This window comes from Orcinus orca, chromosome 1 (assembly GCF_937001465.1).
Source record: "Orcinus orca chromosome 1, mOrcOrc1.1, whole genome shotgun sequence".
In the NCBI taxonomy this organism is placed as follows: domain Eukaryota; kingdom Metazoa; phylum Chordata; class Mammalia; order Artiodactyla; family Delphinidae; genus Orcinus; species Orcinus orca.
In genome coordinates, this window is record NC_064559.1 from 144,626,484 (window position 1) to 144,644,959 (window position 18,476).

Here is an 18,476-nt window from a genome sequence, read left to right on the forward strand (position 1 = left end):
TTCAGATATTTTTGAAGAGCATTTTTTTTTTTTTTTTTTGCGGGACGCGGGCCTCTCAATGTTGTGGCCTCTCCTGTTGCAGAGCACAGGCTCCGGACACGCAGGCTTAGCGGCCATGGCTCACGAGCCTAGCTGCTCCACGGCATGTGGGATCTTCCCAGACCGGGGCACGAACCCGTGTCCCCTGCATCGGCAGGCAGACTCTCAACCACTGCACCACCAGGAAAGCCCACTGAAGAGCATTTTTTTAAAGAAAATAAGGTGGCCAAAAATATGTGCTCTTGGAAATAACACAAAATCAATGGCAATCAGCATGGAAGTCACATGCTGACGAGCAACAGACCTACAAGATCCCATGAGGATAAGTAGGCACCAGGGCCAGGCTTTCCTTTTCAGTAAATGCTAAATTCTAGAGGAAGTTTAATCTGAAGGAAAAAAAAAAATCAAAAAAAAAAAAAATCAAGGAAAGAGTAAACAAAAGAATGGTGTTGGGACTTCCCTGGTGGTGCATTAAGAATCCGCCTGCCAATGCAGGCGACGCAGTTCGAGCCCTGGTCCAGGAAGATCCCACATGCTGCAGAGCAACGAAGCCCGCACACGGCAACTCCTGAAGCCCCCGCTCGCCACAACAGAGAAGCCACCACAATGAGAGGTCCGTGCAATGCAGCAAAGAGTAGCCCCTGCTCGCCGCAACTAGAGAAAGCCCACGCGCAGCAAAGGAGACCCAACCCAGCAAAAATGAATTAAATAAAATAAATTAATTTTTAAAAAAAGAATAGTGTCTTTGAAACATTTTTTAAAGGAAACATTACCAATCCATCCATCGCTGTCGAGTCAGCTCTCACTCCAAAGATCATTTCAAACTTTCTTTGACCTGGTAGATTTTCATATAATATAGATTATATGTTGCCCTCAGTTAAGTCACACAGTTATTTTTAAGACTTACCTTTATAAAAGCATAGCCAGCACCATTATCTGTAATGGTGAGACCAAGTGAATCCTCAGATTTATACACATTCACTTCTTTTTTGATCCCTTTCACATGGGCAAATATGAAATCTTCAAGACCTATCTGTGCTCCTAATAGTTTTCCCATGTCAACTTTAGGTGTATTTAAAGTGCAATATAAGATCTGCAAAGAGAAAGAAATATTTTAGGTCAGTTTCCACCAGGAAAACATTCTGATCATTAGTTTATTCAATACTTGAGTGAAACAGTTCTCAATTTATGATGTAAGCAGTTATATCATTAACGTTAGGTGATATGAACTGTTTCCTATAGGCCAAGCTCTGTGTTAAGCAATTTATATCCAGTATCATATTTAATCCTCACAATAGCTTTATAAATACATTATCATCTCCATATTACCAATAAGAAAATCGAGACTTAATGAGAGTAAGCAATTTGTCTAAAGTCACAAAGATATTACTTGTCAGAGCCAGGATTCAAGCTCAGGTCTCACCAACTTCGTAGAGGTTTACACTCCTATGTTACTTGCCATTTACAATGCTGACATCGAAGGTTGTGTTCCCAAAGGTGGGGTCATGATATGTATACCACAATGAATACATAGGCAAGACTATTTTGGAAAATTTGCTTTTTTAAATGAGGAAATTTTTATTTATTTTGCATTTTTGTGCTTAAGAAAGTAATTAATGGGTTTCCCTGGTGGCGCAGTGGTTGAGAGTCCGCCTGCCAATGCAGGGGACACGGGTTCGTGCCCTGGTCCGGGAAGATCCCACATGCCGCGGAGCGGCTGGGCCTGTGAGCCATGGCCGCTGAGCCTGCGCGTCCGGAGCCTGTGCTCCGCAATGGGAGAGGCCACAGCAGTGAGAGGCCCGTGTATCGTAAAAAAAAAAAAGAAAGAAAGAAAGTAATTAATGAATGAGGTAGTAAAACAAAAATGTCTAAAATGGACCTTGACTAGTCCAATCCCTTGGCTTTTTTTTTTTTTAATAAATCTATTTATTCATTTTTGGCTGCATTGGGTCTTTGCTGCTGCACATGGGCTTTCTCTAGTTGCAGCAAGTGGGGGCTACTCTTTGTTGTGGTGCGCGGGCTCCTCACTGCAGTGGCTTCTCATTGCGGAGCATGGGCTCTAGGCACACATGCTTCAGTAGTTGTGGCACGTGGGCTCAGTAGCCATGGCTCACAGGCTCTAGAGCACAGGCTCAGTAGCTGGGGCGCACAGGCTTAGTTGCTCCCCGGCATGTGGGATCTTCCCGGATCAGGGCTCGAACCCCTGTGCCCTGCGTTGGCAGGCAGATTCTTAACCACTGGGCCACCAGGGAAGTCCCAATCCCTTGGCTTTAAGAAAGGGGGAACTGAGGTCTAGAGAGGCTAATGCAACTTGATCAAATTCACTTAATGGTAGAAACAGAAAGACTGAAATGGCAAGAAGTTGTGTGGAGGTTTTAAAGGGACTTCTTACGTTTACCCAGTCTTTATTTGACCTCATTTTCCTTCAAAAATACAATTCATTTTACTAAAATCTGCAATGCTACTCTTAAGTTTGCCAACTGTAATTTGGGTAATTTGTGAGGCCCAGATAAAAAATGGAAGAGGAGAAGGAGGGTTAAGAACATGCCATTGGTTTCAAGATTAAGTTCGGGACTTCCTGGGTGGCACAGTGGATAGGAATCCGCCTGCCAATGCAGGGGACATGGGTCTAATTCCTGGTCCAGGAAGACCCCACATGCCAAGTGAAGCAACTAAGCCCATGTGCCACAACTACTGAACCCGAGTGCCACAACTACTGAAGCCCATGCACCTAGAGCCCGCGCTCCTCAACAAGAGAAGCCACCGCAAGGAGAAGACTGCGCACTGCAACGAAGAGTAGCCCCCGCTCACCGCAACTAGAGAAAGCCTGCATGCAGAAACGAAGACCCAATGCAGCCAAAAATAAATAAAATTAAATCTTAAAAAAAAAAGACTAAGTTCAATAAATAAATATTTATTGAGTACCTTCTACATACCAAACAAAACTTTCTTTCTTTTGGTGGTAGGGGCCCTCAGCAGTGAAAGCACAGAGTCCTAACCACTGGACCGCCAGGTAAATCCCTAATACAGGTTTTTTATATCAAAATGGCTAAATGAAAATTTTTACCTTTTGTTATCAAGTAACATTTGCCAAAGATATTGTCAGCCTTTCCTCCATCCCTGAGACTTGCTTCAGCCCTCACTTCCAACCCTCTCCCAACCTCCCTGAGTTTCACACCATTCCTGATTCCCCTGGAACCTTGAGTTTTAATGCATCCATAAGCCTCTGGAAGCTCAGAAACTGTGCAATTACTATTTGTTAAATGGCTTTTTAAGCCCTATCAAAATATGTCTGGGGCTTCCCTGGTGGTGCAGTGGTTGAGAGTCCGCCTGCCGATGCAGGGGACACGGGTTCATGCCCCGGTCCGGGAAGATCCCACATGCCGCAGAGCACCTGGGCCCGTGAGCCACGGCCGCTGAGCCTGCGCGTCCAGAGCCTGTACTCCGCAACGGGAGAAGCCACAATAGTGAGAGGCCAGCGTACCGCAAGGAAAAAAAAAAAGTCTGAATTGGAACAGCTCTCCCTGCTCTACAGTTAGAGGTCCAGCATGGTTGGCAAATCCCTTATCAAATCCCAGAGGTATATAAAAGGTACTAGTGATAAAGACAAGGAAGAGGCCAAAGGGTACAGAAGAATTAACGCCTACAGGGAAGAACTACTGCCGCTGCCCTTTCCTCTTTACACCCAGGTCTGTAGTGAGCTGTTCTAACTGGTGGGCCTTTAACACAAAGGGTTGTTAACCTTTGTATCCCGGTGAAGACATAATATATTCGGCTTTATAGTTACCCTTTGCAAATACTCACTGGTGCTAAATTTTTATTATTCACGGGGGGCGGCGAGTCATTTAAGCCAATAATGGCTCCTATTTCTTATTCCAGTTGTGAAGTCAGTGGTATAATTAGTCCACTAACAAAAATCATTAATCATGGTTAGTCAGGGGGAGGTAGTATGCATAGAAAACAGCTTTTCTGGCTTCCTTTCTCAAAAAGATGGAAAGTGAGTAGAACAGTTTTCTCCTTGTCGTTTTTTCCCCGTGAAAATCTGTTAATGATGTTCATAGTGGATCCCAACCACCACTAATAAGCAACTTACCAAGTAGACCTATGATCTTATTTGCAAAGCAGAAACAGAGACACAGACGTAGAGATCAAACGTTTGGATACCAACGGGGAAGGCGGGGGGGATGAATTGGGACACTGGGATTGACATATATACTACTGCTACTATGTATAAAATAGATAACTAATGAGAACCTACTGTATAGCACAGGGAACTCTACTCAATGCTCTGTGGTGACCTAAATGGGAAGGAAATCCAAAAGAGAGGGGATATATATGTATACGTATAACCGATTCACTTTGCTGTACAGTAGAAACTAACACAACATTGTAAAGCAATTATACTACAATAAAAATTAATTTATAAAAAAGCAACTTACCAAGTAGACAGGAAATAAAACATTAAAACATAATGATGATAAAACAGGGTAGGGGAAAAAGCCCCAAACAGGAAATCCCACACAAACTGAACTTCTAGCTACTAAGCTACTTCCTTTCTTTCAACCTTTTCACATGCTTCACTACAGAACAAATGTAAGATTTCCTGTAGATATAACCCTTTCCCACTGTGCTTCCTCCCCTGCAGAATAACGTTCCACTCCGGGCAGCCAGAAGTTGGCAGCCCAGACATCAGGGTTTCTTTCCTGGAAGGAGTAGAGCCATGGAATAGAGCTCCACAGAAAGTTGTGTTGAAAACCGGCAGAAATGTAATGGTCCCTGGGAGGTGGAGTAAGAGCCCTCTGTAGCAGCAGGTAACTAAAGCTCCGAGACTTCAGATCAGTTCCTCAAGGGAGGATAAAAACCTATCACTCACACGATCTCAATGCCCAGACATCAGCAAATACATCTGTATGTCATAAAGTCTAGAGATTCAAATACTCCTCGTAGATACTGCATTTTGAACTGAAAAATAAGAAATGCTTTCTAAATGTTGCAAAGTTCGTGCTCATTCATCTACTCACAATCATCTATTGAACACGTGCTTTTTGTCAGGTTCTGTGCTGCACGCTGGATGTACAAAGATGACTAGGACCAGTCCTCATACACAAGGAACTCCCAGGCTGGTAGGTGCTCCACTGAGGTACAGTAGGGCAACATAACCCAATTGTAATATAACAGTCCTGGATATTTAAACCGAAAAGGAACCGCAGATACATATCATGAAGCTTCCAACCTCCATTCATACATTTTCTTCAATCCAAAATCTAAAAGGCCTGCCCACCCACCCCCAACTCTACCCCCATGCTCTTGTCTACTGAGACTCTGCAGGAATGTGACTGCCCGGTGGAATCACTCTTTCCACTTCACTCACAACGTTTAAATCTAGCACCTCATTCGAGTGTCTGAGTCACCTTGCCTTCAACTCCAATTGGTGTAACACGTATTTGTCATCCTCACTCAGAGAGGCGAGATCTGTCATCTTTCTCCTACGATGTCTAACACAGTGCACTGCTCAGTTTTTATCCGAATGTCACTGCACATTCACTTACCTCGTTTAATAAAACCCACCTGTGTACTAGGTTTTATTAACCTCATTTTGTGGATGAGAAAATTATGACTTCATCCAATTATCACAGCTAATAAATGTTTAGTGTTAAAAGAAAGAAAAAACAATACAAGAAAAGAAACACTGAAGTGGCTATATAATCAATGTTCCTCTAACAAATACCTGGTTACAGAGATATACTAGAGAAAAGATATACTAGATAAAAGTAGTACGACATAGTACTTAACGTCATTTTTTTATACTCTGGTGCACAAACTAAATCAAAAGAAAGTAAACTCAGGGTAAGGTAGCATATATGGAAAATTATCCATCCATTAGGTATACCTTTCTGATGTTTTTTCACTGTAAAATGAAATACTTAACATCTTCTGGGGTATCTATATTTGATGCTTTACCACCATCATTGTTAATTTTCATAAGATTGATGGAGTTCTCATGACTATTCCACTTTCTAGAGCAGTACTACTCAATATAAATGTAACACAAGCTACATAATTTTAAATTTTCTAAAAATCACATTAACAAAAGATATAGGTGAAACTAATCTAATTTCCTCATATAATCCCATATATCCAAAATATCATTTCAACATATAATCATTTTTAAAATGAAATTGAGAGTTTACATTTTTATTGTCTTTTTTTTTCCCAATCGCCCAATTCAGCACACCACCACCACCACCACCACCACCGCCGCCGCCGCTTTCCCCCCTTGGTGTCCATACATTTGTTCTCTACATCTGTGTCTCAATTTCTGTCCTGCAAACTGGTTCATCTGTACTGTTTTTCTAGGTTCCACATATATGCGTTAATATACGATATTTGTTTTTCTTTTTCTGGCTTACTTCACTCTGTATGACAGTCTCTAGATCCATCCATATCTCTACAAATGACCCAATTTCATGCCTTTTTATGGCTGAGTAATATTCCATTATATATATGTACCACATCTTCTTTATCCATTCATCTGTCGACGGGCATTTAGGTTGCTTCCATGACCTGGCTATTGTAAACAGTGCTGCAGTGAACATTGGGGTGCATGTGTCTTTTTGAATTATGGTTTTCTCTGGGTATATGCCCAGTAGTGGGATTGCTGGGTCATATGGTAATTCTATTTTTAGTTTTTTAAGGAACCTCCATACTGTTCTCCATAGTGGCTGTATCAGTTTACATTCCCACCAACAGTGCAAGAGGGTTCCCTTTTCTCCACACCCCCTCCAGCATTTGTTGTTGTTTTTAAGATCTGGTGTATATTTACCCTTGCATTTTATCTCAGTTTGGACTAGCAACACTTAAAGTGCTCAATATCTATATCTGGCTAGCAGCTACCATATTAGGCAGCTCTGTTCTAGAATCCCATGTCTTTAACAATTTTATACTTTGTATTTTTCCCATCTCCATATAACTATATATGTCATTCCCTCGACCAAAAATGCCATAGCTTAAACTCAACTTCTAAACCCAGTCATATCTGTCAAAATCTTCCGCATCCAATAAAGTCTAGCTAAACTACATTTTCTAGTAACACCCTAAGCTAATGTTATTCCTTCACCTTCTATACACCTATTAAATTTCATACATTTGTTGTGGAACTTACCATGTGCTGCTTTGTAAACTTTTAGCAGGTAAGGATTCATCTTATTGTCATATTTGTCTTATTGCGTGCCTGTCACCATGATCTATAGGAGATGTGGTTTAATGAAAGGAGAAAGCTATTGCCCTTTGAGGCCAGATTTGTTATTGTGCTGGACATCAATATCTACAGTACCCATTCCCCTTCCCCCTCAAGTTTCATTCCTCATTTTAAGCCATATGGTAGCTTGTGTAGGAGTGACCCATCCTCAGTTCCATCAGAAATGAATCATAGTTAGGTTTAAATCAGTTAATGACTAATTCATAATCCAACTTAGGCCAATAACATACAAGAAAGAATTTGTTGGGGTTTCTGGGGAAGGAATCTTCTTTTCCACAGAAGCTCCTAGAGAGGTGTCTCTGTCCCTCTGATGTGAAGTCTAACTACTGCAGCTGTCACTTCAACATTAGAAGACTGACCCTGGGGATAAAGCTGGCACATGGAGAAGGGCAGCGCCTCTAGATCCAGCCTCACTTAAAGACAGTCAGTAACGGACACTGGAAGTTGTCCACCCCTTTCACCTCCTAAGGTAATCTTCCGATATCAGGTAGCTATACTTCGTGTGTGCTTTGGAGGAAAATGATTCACCTCCTGTGTTACAGGCATAAGGCTTAGACTGGTAGAAGTGGTGATTTTAGGAGTAAGCATGTGGCCCGGTCCTGGCCAACAAGACATGGGAGGAAGATGTCCAGGAAGCCTCAGGAAAGTACTTTTTCATTCCTAAGAAACAAACACAGTAAAAGACAATCCCCTCTTCCCCGGATGTTCCCTTACCTGTATGTGATCTAGTAACTTCCATCACCACCTTACTACCAACGCAGGAAGAGATCAATGCTAAGAATGCAAAGATTTCAAATGAACCTAGGTCCTTGACGTTGGTGAGTTGCTCTGTTAGCCAGCTCTGGAACCCACTATGCCTCTTTTATGTAAAATAGAAAGTTATTTGTCTTAGGCAGTTGAACTAGCTCTGTGCTACTTGCGGCTGAAAACATCCTATCTGATACACAGCCTTATCCCAGAATGTTTAGTTACACAAGCCAATAATTTCACCAACCCATTGTGGGTTGGATTTTCTGTTGCTTTCAACTAACAGATTTCTAACTGATAGAATCATTATCCTTTGTATCTTCATAATTCACAGGGGGGGTTTGTTTTGGTTTTGGCCACACTCCACAGCTTGTGGGACCTCAGTTCCTGGACCAGGGACTAAACCCAGGCCACGGCAGTGAAAGCACCAAATCCTAACCACCAGACCACCAGGGAACTCCCCATAATTCACAGTTTAAAAGTTCTTTCTACCTACTGTCTCATTTTATCCTTAAAAAAAAAAAAAAAAAAGACAACTCTGAGGTCTATGGTGAATCATGTTTCTTTTAATGCTCTGAAGTGATATGCATTCTTATCCTAATTTCATATCCTATCAAAAATTTCAAGCATTGGGCTTCCCTGGTGGCGCAGTGGTTGAGAGTCCGCCTGCCAATGCAGGGGACACGGGTTCGTGCCCCAGTCCAGGAAGATCCCACATGCCGCGGAGCAGCTGGGCCGGTGAGCCGTGGCCGCTGGGCCTGTGCATCCGGAGCCTGTGCTCCGCAGCGGGAGAGGCCACAACAGTGAGAGGCCCGCGTACTGCAAAAAAAAAAAAAAAAATTTCAAGCATAAAGTAAAGCTCCCCTTACTTCCAGTATCAGCAAAATGGATATCTAGAGAGGAGCTATGTTATACTTGTAATGGTTGTGAAAAAGAAAGAAAAATAGAAGTAAAGGAAAGAAGGAAACAATGGGTTAAGAGGTAAGAGACCTGGATCTAGTCCCCACTCTGTGCTCTCAGTAAGCTCAGTCATTTGACCTCCTTGGTCTTCATGTACATCCTGGCATTAGTAAAGCTTGGCCTACATCACACAGCTGTTACTAAAACTCAATAAGAGACTATACATAAAAGTGCTTTTTAAACTAAAAAGCTCTAAAGGTTATTATTAGTATTATTCCTGGAATACAGGTGCTTCTTGAATAATATTTACACCTATGCTTGACAGCTTAAATTGCATTACTTTTCCTGAAAATTAGATTTTGCTCCTTTTTAATGTCATAACCAGGATGGATTTCACGTTCCCCCATAAATTACATTATCCTTCAACTTTTTTTGTTGAGTGTAACTCATGACAGTATTCTTACCCTGCACTTATATTTCAATAGCTATTTTTCAGTTCTCATCACACGGTTATGATTATTCACCCCAGAAACTCAATACGGCCAGGATAAGAGTCTGAACTACTGTATAGAGCCATTAATATAAATTAATATTGCTTTTTCTCTGATGGCAGCATTATACATGCCACGAGTGTGCTAGGTGAATAGGGTTAAATAAATCATTTGTCATTAGTGCTTCAAAAGATATTCTAGCCCACAGACAGGTTGCAAATCTCTCCAAAAACACATCAAATTCATTTTTAAAACTCCAGGAAGTCCACTTCCAACCTTTTGTTTAATGCTTTCCTTAAACAGGAACTGAGTTGGCCCAAGATTCCACATGCTCCAAAGATCTCTGGAAGAAATTATGGGCTTTTGTGGCTTGCATTACAGTATTTGGAATGTGATTTTAAATATAAGCAACTAAGGACTTCCCTGGTGGCGCCGTGGTTAAGAATCCACCTACCAATGCAGGTGACACGGGTTCGAGCGCTGGTCCAGGAAGATTCCACATGCCTCGGAGCAACTAAGCCCATGCGCCACAACTACTGAGCCTGCACTCTAGAGCCCACGAGCCACAACCACTGGGCTCGCGTGCCACAACTACTGAAGCCCACGTGCCTCGAGCCCGTGCTCCACAACAAGAGAAGCCAGCACAATGAGAAGCCTGCGCACCGCATCAAAGAGTAGCCCCAGCTCGCCGCAACTACAGAAAGCCCACATGCAGCAACAAAGACCCAATGCAGCCAAACATTAATTAATTAATTAATTAATTTTTAAAAATAAATATAAGCAACTAGAATAGTTATCTCCTGTGGTTATCTAAAATAACAGTGTTACTAAATATTTTAATACAACTACTTTCCTACATCTCAATCTACCAAGAACCTTGCTAACTCTTTATATTTTTCTAAAATAAGCATTATAGAAATATCAATGTCATTATAGAAAATAAAGAGAAAGTGGATAATAATAAACATAGTAATTAACTAAACCATACTTTCATCAGGAGTTAATACCACCATCTTTATACACAAGAATACCACTTGGATTATGTTTTCTTCGTTAATGACCAAGGTCCTATCTGGGTTATTCTTATTATCTAAGCCTCACAGACTGTTTCTCAAAAAGAGAAAAAAGATTTTACTTCCGTTTAGTTAATTGCCCTTAAAATAGCAGGAATTAAGAACAACCTGAAACTAAGAATAATTACTGAGGAGAAAAGATCACCCACTTACCCTGTGTGCTTGAACAGAAGGAAGTAACTCTAGGCAAGCCAGAGTGACAGAATTATATTACTCAAAACTCTTACCAAAAGCTGAGAGTCTCATCCTACATGATTCCCCCAAATATATGGTAGATGTGTTGTATAAAGGAAATTCTAGAACTCAAACAATTCTTCAATGACATTCATGGAATGAGACACCTGCTCAGCCCTCTCAGCTCTACACAGTTTGGAGACTGGGTCCCACTTCTATTAGAGCACTAAGTGAAGGAACTGGGGAGATAAAGGTCTGGAAAAACAAAAATAAAATAAAAATTAAGGTCTCATAAACATTAATTGATCACTTATGTGTACCAGGTATTTTCACATACTACCTCATTTAATCCTACAACAATTCTATGTGATGTTTATTACTATACCCATATACTATACAGATTAGAACATAAAGATTTAAAGAGATAAAATAGTTTGTGATTAAGTAGTATTTGATGCTAATATAACTCCAACCCTGCTTGTCCAGTTCCAAGCTCTTTCCCCTACAACGTTGCCTCTCTGACACCTAAGATCTACATAGAGACATCCAAGTTACTGATCACTTCCTAAAGCATTAGCTCAGCTAATCCATGCGCATCAGGTCATGAGGACAAGCATCACTACATGCTGTGTAGAAGAGAAAACCAGCTCAAACCCCCTCACATGATTTGTCTAAGGTCACATAGCTAGTGAATGACAGAGACAAAACTGGAATTCAGACTTTTGTGCTTTCTCTAACCCCATGATACCATAGCTGTGATGTAAATATAAATTTGGCTTTAAACTTAAAACTCCTAGAAGGCAGAGACTACAAAGTTTTTGCTCTATATGGAGCCAAATACACTGTTTATTTATTAAACCACCCACTTCTTAAAAGGAGTGAAGACAGCTTACAAAAAGGAGCTATTTGTAATTGGACTTGAAAAGTCAGATGTAAGACTTCTCTGGTGGTGCAATGGTTGCAGTGGTTAAGAATTCGCCTGCCAACGCAGGGGACACGGGTTTGATCCCTGGTCCGGGAAGATCCCACATGCCGCAGAGCAACTAAGCCCGTGCACCACAACTACTGAGCCTGAGCTCTAGAGCCCGCGAGCCACAACTACTGAGCCCGTGCACCACAACTACTGAAGCCCGCACGCCTAGAGAAGCCACCGCAATGAGAAGCCTGCACAACAAAGAGTAGCTCCCGCTCGCTGAAACTAGAGAAAGCCCGCGCACAGCAACAAAGGCCCAACGCAGCCACAAATTAAATAAATAAATAAATTTAAAATAAAAAATTTTTAAAGTCAAATGTATTAGGTGATTAGTAAATATCAAAATATTAATACATTGTTTAATTTGATTTACTGTAAAATAAGTAATTTTAAATGATTTCTTCCAGTTAATTTTAAAACTGACCATAACCCAAAGAAATGAATGTAACAAAACACAGACATTTAAGATCTCATGCCTATTATCTTCCCAGTATAACACGTGTAACAAATTTCTAAGATTTGTTTTTTTAAATATACATTATTTTATAAATCCAGTGCCTTTGCCTTCACCTTGTCAATGTCTACAGTCATCTAGAAAAAAAGTTTCAGTTTGGAAAAGATATAAAATTGGCAACAAGACAGATATTTAGAAACCTGATACTGTATGCTCTATTTAGACCTTCATGAGGATATCGTACAAAGCCCTGCCTCGGAACTATGTAGAACTTTCTATAAATGATTCACTTCTAAATTAGCTGTCCTGGGTCAGCAGTGGCAAGTCTTAAATAAAAGGTGAATCATCCTTTGTACTGTTCCTTCTCTGGTACAACCACATTTTTTCCCAGTGTTTTCAATGGGCAAAATAATGTGACAAAAATAATTTTATCCCCTCCTCCAAAATCAAATCACATTTTTTAATCTACCAAATGACTTCCCAGAGTAACAGAAAGAACGTTTTCCTTTGTTAATGAAATCTAATCAAAGCAACCACATAACAAAGAAAGGCAATCTCAAAGCAATTCTTGAAACAGGAAAAGGTTAAAAGAATAGAGATAGGTTTTAGTCTTGCTTTTGTGGACATTACACCGACACTAACCCGAGGAGTAAGATAAATCAAATGTGTGTAGCTATATATATCCATCCTCTTCCAAACTATAATTCAGGTCAGAGGAGATATCTGAGCTTTAGCCTGGTCTAATAATGCTGCAAGGTTACATGCCAATTTGAAAGACATCATAAATCACTGCTGTTCCCCTTGTCAGGTTCTGTCCCAAATTTTCCAGGTTTCTAAACCACGTATCTTCTTTTTTTTTTTTTTTAAACCACTTATCTTCTTAAAAGCGTCCTCTTGTTTGACACTTAAGATGGAAGAGAACCTCAGAAGGGAAGGAGAAACTCGATATAATAGGAGACATTTTACATCCGAGAATGCAGTAGAATGGTTTGTGAGACATAACGTTATAAATTATTATTAGTAAAGAGACCTGTGATTAAACTTTCCAGTTTACCAAATATATAAATATAAATTATATTATTTTTTAAAAAGCCATTAGATCCCCAAAGGGTCCTTAAACAAAATTCTAAAATTTGTTTGGCAGAGTGCTCATGTAGCAAGCACCCTCTTCATATTAACCAGGAAGCAGACTTATTATAACTCTTACAATGAAATGTCTACAAGGTATGTGATATTTAAAATCCACCCAAATGGCACAACATTGTAAATGAATTATATTTCAATAACTAACTAAATAAAAGCTACCCAAATAAATCATGAAAAATTGGAAAGCAAGCATGGGGAGCCACTCAGGGGTCAAGACGGGAGTGATGCAGGAGGGTGGTCTATTCCTTCCTATTCCCCAGAACAGAAATTCTGACAGAAAGAGATGAGCACTTTATGAAGAAAATGGGTCATGCAAGAAACTATCAACAACTTGAGGGAGTGAAAGATTGCAATTGATTTTTATTCTAAACTAGGACACCTGAAAGATGTTAGAAAAACATAGTGCAGAGTGACAGGGCAAGAGGGGACAAAGGAAAATGTACTACAGGGTTCCCTAGATGAGAGGTGACGAAGGGTTGGGGTGAGGGAGTGGAGGCAAACTCAGTGACCGCCTTAGACCCTTACTGATTAGAAAGCCTGAGAAGCATAGAAAAGTTCACCCATGGGTGGGGCTGGTGTGACGCAAGGGAGGTTAGCCGAGAGTCTGGAGACTGTGAAGATTCATCTAGGTTCAGGTTGTTCAATTTCAAGCCACCTCCCACCCCAGGGGTAGACAGCTCCAAGAACAGAGACCAGGAAGACACGGAGAGGAGTTGCCAGGAATAGAATCCTGTCACAGAATCGGAGACACTTAGTCACAGCCCTGGCTGAGAGCCTCTCACCTTTGCTCCCAGGGGTTTATGACCAGCTCGGGCTCCCCACTCTCCCAAGCAGCTTCTTCCCACCCTCTGCTTGCCAACATTCCTGCCCTTCCTGCCTGTAGGACTCCTGCGACTGGAGCAGACAGAGCAGTTAGAGAAGAGGGGAGGAGGACCCAGCAGTGTCAGGAAGCTTCCCGAAGAAGCTGGCAGGGCTCCATCCTCACCCCTAAGAATGTGTCACCAAGCCAGAGCCAGGACGAGGAGTACCAGCATCTCCTGGCTCCAAGCTTAGAGCTGACGCTGTGCCTTCACTACCTGCTTCTATTTTTATGCCCACACCCTCCTCTCCCCACCCCCTCCCTAAATGCCTACCATTCAAAACCTTCCTTACTGCCTAGGAAACTGGCTTGTGTGTGGTGCGTGCTTAATTAGCAAATGTATGATAAACTTTCTCACATCGCATTTTTTTTTCTCCTTTTCTATAATTAGAGGGACTCTGGATCCTAGTTCACCGCTGCTGTCCCAGAGTAATTATTACAACCTTCCTTCTCATTCTGTGAAGTGTCTGGGCAGGAAATATAAGTTACATGGCCATCTATTTATAATGCTTCTTCTACTAAGCAGATCAAATAAGCACGTTCCCTTTTCAGGATGATAAGACTAGACAACATGGGATAAAAGGAAAAACATGATTTGCATGTTGAGGAAAGGCAGTGGTAGAGTTCTTCCTCTATCCCTTAGCATGTAAGTAATCTTCCCCAGAAGCTTCTTGGAAGTCAGTGTCCGTGACTTGAGCACAATTAAGAAGCTAGGAGGGACTTCCCTGGTGGAGCAGTGGTTGGGAATCTGCCTGCCAGTGCAGGAGACACGGGTTCGAGCCCTGGTCCGGGAGGATTCCACATGCTGCGGAGCAACTAAGCCTGTGCGCCACAACTACTGAGCCTGTGCTCTGGAGCCCATAAGCCACAACTACTGAAGCCCGCGTGCCTGGAGGCTGTGCTCCACCACGAGACAGGCTACCACAATGAGAAGCCTGTGCACCGCGATGAGGAGTAGCCCCCGCTCACTGCAACTAGAGAAAGCCGGGGCACAGCAATGAAGACACAACGCAGCCAAAAATAAATAAATAAATAAATTTAAATTTTAAAAAAAAATACTTCATTATAAAAAAAAAGAATCTAGGAGACTCATGTACACAGTGTTATATTTAAAATAAATAACCAACAAGGACTTACTGTAAAAATAATAATAATAATAAAGACATTTAAAAAATTTAAAAATAAAAACTTTTTTAAAATCTCCAACTAACTTTAAAAAAAAGATTCTAGGAGATTTAACAAGTGTGGGGAGAGTTGAAAATGAGCTCTAAATGTTCAGTGGGAGAATGGAGTAGAATAATAGAATTCCATGCTGAGAAAAATTCTGTCACAGATATGTCTAGAGATATGACACAAAGAAACATGGGTATTCCTAAAGAGTTCTTTTTGAAATAACTCTTCTGAATAAGAGTTCAAGAGAAATAAGCATTGACAAATGCAATGCAAAATAATTCTGAATAAATTTGTATATTTAATATTTCAAGTTTGAGATCTTTGACTGTGTTGACTGAAATAGTTTATTAGGTTTATACTAAACTTTATTGAAGAAGCCCTTGTCAGAAGAGTCCACGTTAGTTACTGTAACACAGAATTCCACACTGAGATAGCTTAGTTTGAGGATCATGTATAGAGATAAACTTTTAAATTTGCTTTCCTATTTTCTGGGATTAGGCAAAAAGTAGGAGACTGAAATTGTACAGGTCTAGAATAGAAAAACTAAAAAGACAAAATTACCAAAAAATTACTCAAAAATTGCCTAAAAAGCATCTTTTTTGAGGAAAAGAGGGAACGAGAACTAACATTTATTGAACCGTTGTTCTAGATACCTAATATGCTATTTCATTCAGTTCTCGCGACACTCCTATAAGCCAGGTATTATTTGTACATTTTCCAGGTTCAATTCCATTGTTCAATTTTCCAGGTGAGAAAATTGAAGCCACTCGGTGGCACCTCCAAGCATCAAACTCGGGGCACACCACACTACTCTGAAACCCATCTCCCCATCAGATTGACGTAAAGCATTGCTGTCATGCCACCCTGACTCTCCATCTATCATAGGACCCTATAAGCCTGTGGAATAGCCACAGCAACATGTGTGGCTTTGAGATATTGCAAAAGCTTGGAATCTCACTAAATTAACCAGCCATGTTTCACTTTGTATAATTACAATCCTATAATACTGATCCTAAAACTGTAAGTATAAAACAAGAGGTCTTTCTACTGCTTTTCCCTTCTTGTTGCTTTCCCATTTTGCCCCCCTTTACATCCTTACTTCACAGCTTAGAGCAAGTGATTAACCTCAAGCAAACTGGCATAAAGCAATGTTGCCAGCAGGTAGGGTGATACTGGAAAACTTTGAAATCTTGTGGGAGCTTTTTTGGTTGTTACAATGATTATGTACACCACTGGCGCTGGCAGAGATAGGGGATGAGGCAGGGATATGGTATGAACTCTAGTGCTCAGAGAGGCTCAGCCTGGTGAGCCTAATTCTGATGATTTTCAAATGTCCTACCAGAGATTCATGTTGGGAAAAGAATATATATATTCTCTTGTTTGTGTAGAACCTTATCAAGAGTTGTTCATCATTTCAGAAAATCAAGTCACTGACAGCACTGTTGTCCATGTTATTTGAATTTAACATGAAACATTTATACCATTTGCTCCTATTATTGTTACATTCATTATATAGTTCTACGAATACCTACAAATATTTAGATAACAAAAGGTAACAGAAAGGAGTCAACAACAATCAAGTGACTACTGTCTTATTTTTTTTCTTCGTTTCCTTATTCTTTTTAAATCCAAACTTATTCACTGTAAGTAGGTAAATACAAGCAACTGACTGCTTCATTATGTCTTCTGAGATAGTTTTCCCAAGTATTTGCATTGAAATCCATGTTTGTTCCTAATAGTTTTAAAAATTACGTGTATAGGTAGGTATTATTGTTTAAATTTTTATTTCAGGATAAGTAAAAGTGGTGCCACAAAATATTTGTTATTACAGGGGAACTTTGGGTCCAATAAGGTTAAGAACCACTTGTGTAAAGGAAAGAACATGGGCTTTGGAGTCAGACAAACCTAAGACAGAAGACGTCTCTTTGGACTGCACGATTTGCGTACTTTACTTTTTTTTTTTAAGTCTTTATGGAACTTGTTACAATATTGCGTCTATTTTATGTTTTGGTTTTTTGTCCCCAAGGCACGTGGGGTCTTAGTTCCCCGAGCAGGGATCAAACCCACACCCCCTGCACATTGGAAGGCGAAGCCTTAACCACTGGACCTCTAGGGAAGTCCCTTGAGTAGTTTACTTTTTTTTTTTAATTAATTTTATTTTATTTACTTTTGGCTGCATTGGGTCTTCATTGCTATGCATGGGCTTTCTCTAGTTGTGGCGAGTGGGAGCTACTCTTCATTGCGGTGCGCAGGCTTCTTATTGCAGTGGCTTCTCTTTTTGCAGAGCACGGGCTCTAGGCATGTGGGCTTCAGTAGTTGTGGTGCCCGGGCTCAGCAGTTGTAGCTCACAGGCTCAGTAGTTGTGGCACACTGGCTTAGTTGCTCCGCAGCATGTGGGATCTTCCCGGGCCAGGGCTCGAACCCGTGCCCCCTGCATTGGCAGGCGGATTCTTAACCACTGCACCACCAGGAAAGTCAGAGTAGTTTATTTTTGTTCTGAGCTCCAATTGCCTCATCTATCCATCACAGCCATTTCTGGGGGCTCTGTTAAGAATTGCTATTTCAAACAAGGTAGCACAGGTTAAGTGGTAATGATAGGTATTCAACAATAATTCCCTTCTCAATGCTCAAGCTATGCTTCCCTCCCCCACTTACCTTTACAGAAGGCAGGAAAATTAAGATAGGAAGGGGGAAGTATAAAGAATACAGAAAGAGGGACTTCCCTGGTGGTCCAACGGGTAAGACTCCACGCTCCCAGTGCAGGGGGCCCAGGTTTGATCCCTGGTCAGGGAACGAGATCCCACATGCATGCAGCAACTAAGAGTTCTCATGCCGCAACTAAAGATCCCATATGCCACAATGAAGACCTAGCACAGCCAAAAGTAAATGAATTTTTAAAAAAGAATACAGAAGAAGAAAGGGAGTAACAAATCATGATCTGTACCTAATACCTAACTACACCCAGAACACACTGTTAGTATCAAATGTGAAAAGGTTCAGGAGGTTCAAGTTACATTCTGGCCCTGGATCATGAAGAACATGTTGTTAATGCCAATCAATCACACAAACACTACTACAAACACTACTACTTAATGCAATATATGGATATGTAAATTGTTCCAGGAATGGGTACAGAATTATCATTTCCTCAACCTTGTTACTGTGTATCCCTTTAAGACCACTTAAAGT

General features: G+C 40.8%; 1 protein-coding gene across 1 annotated transcript in view; it reads right to left on the reverse strand.

The window, feature by feature from the left end:
* Positions 1–18,476, reverse strand: part of GIPC2 (GIPC PDZ domain containing family member 2) — an 88,365-nt gene that overhangs the window by 57,757 nt on the left and 12,132 nt on the right. The window contains exon 2 of the mRNA XM_004279934.4: positions 947–1,132. Coding sequence (XP_004279982.1) covers positions 947–1,132 — 186 coding nt within the window. The remainder of the gene's footprint in view (positions 1–946; positions 1,133–18,476) is intronic.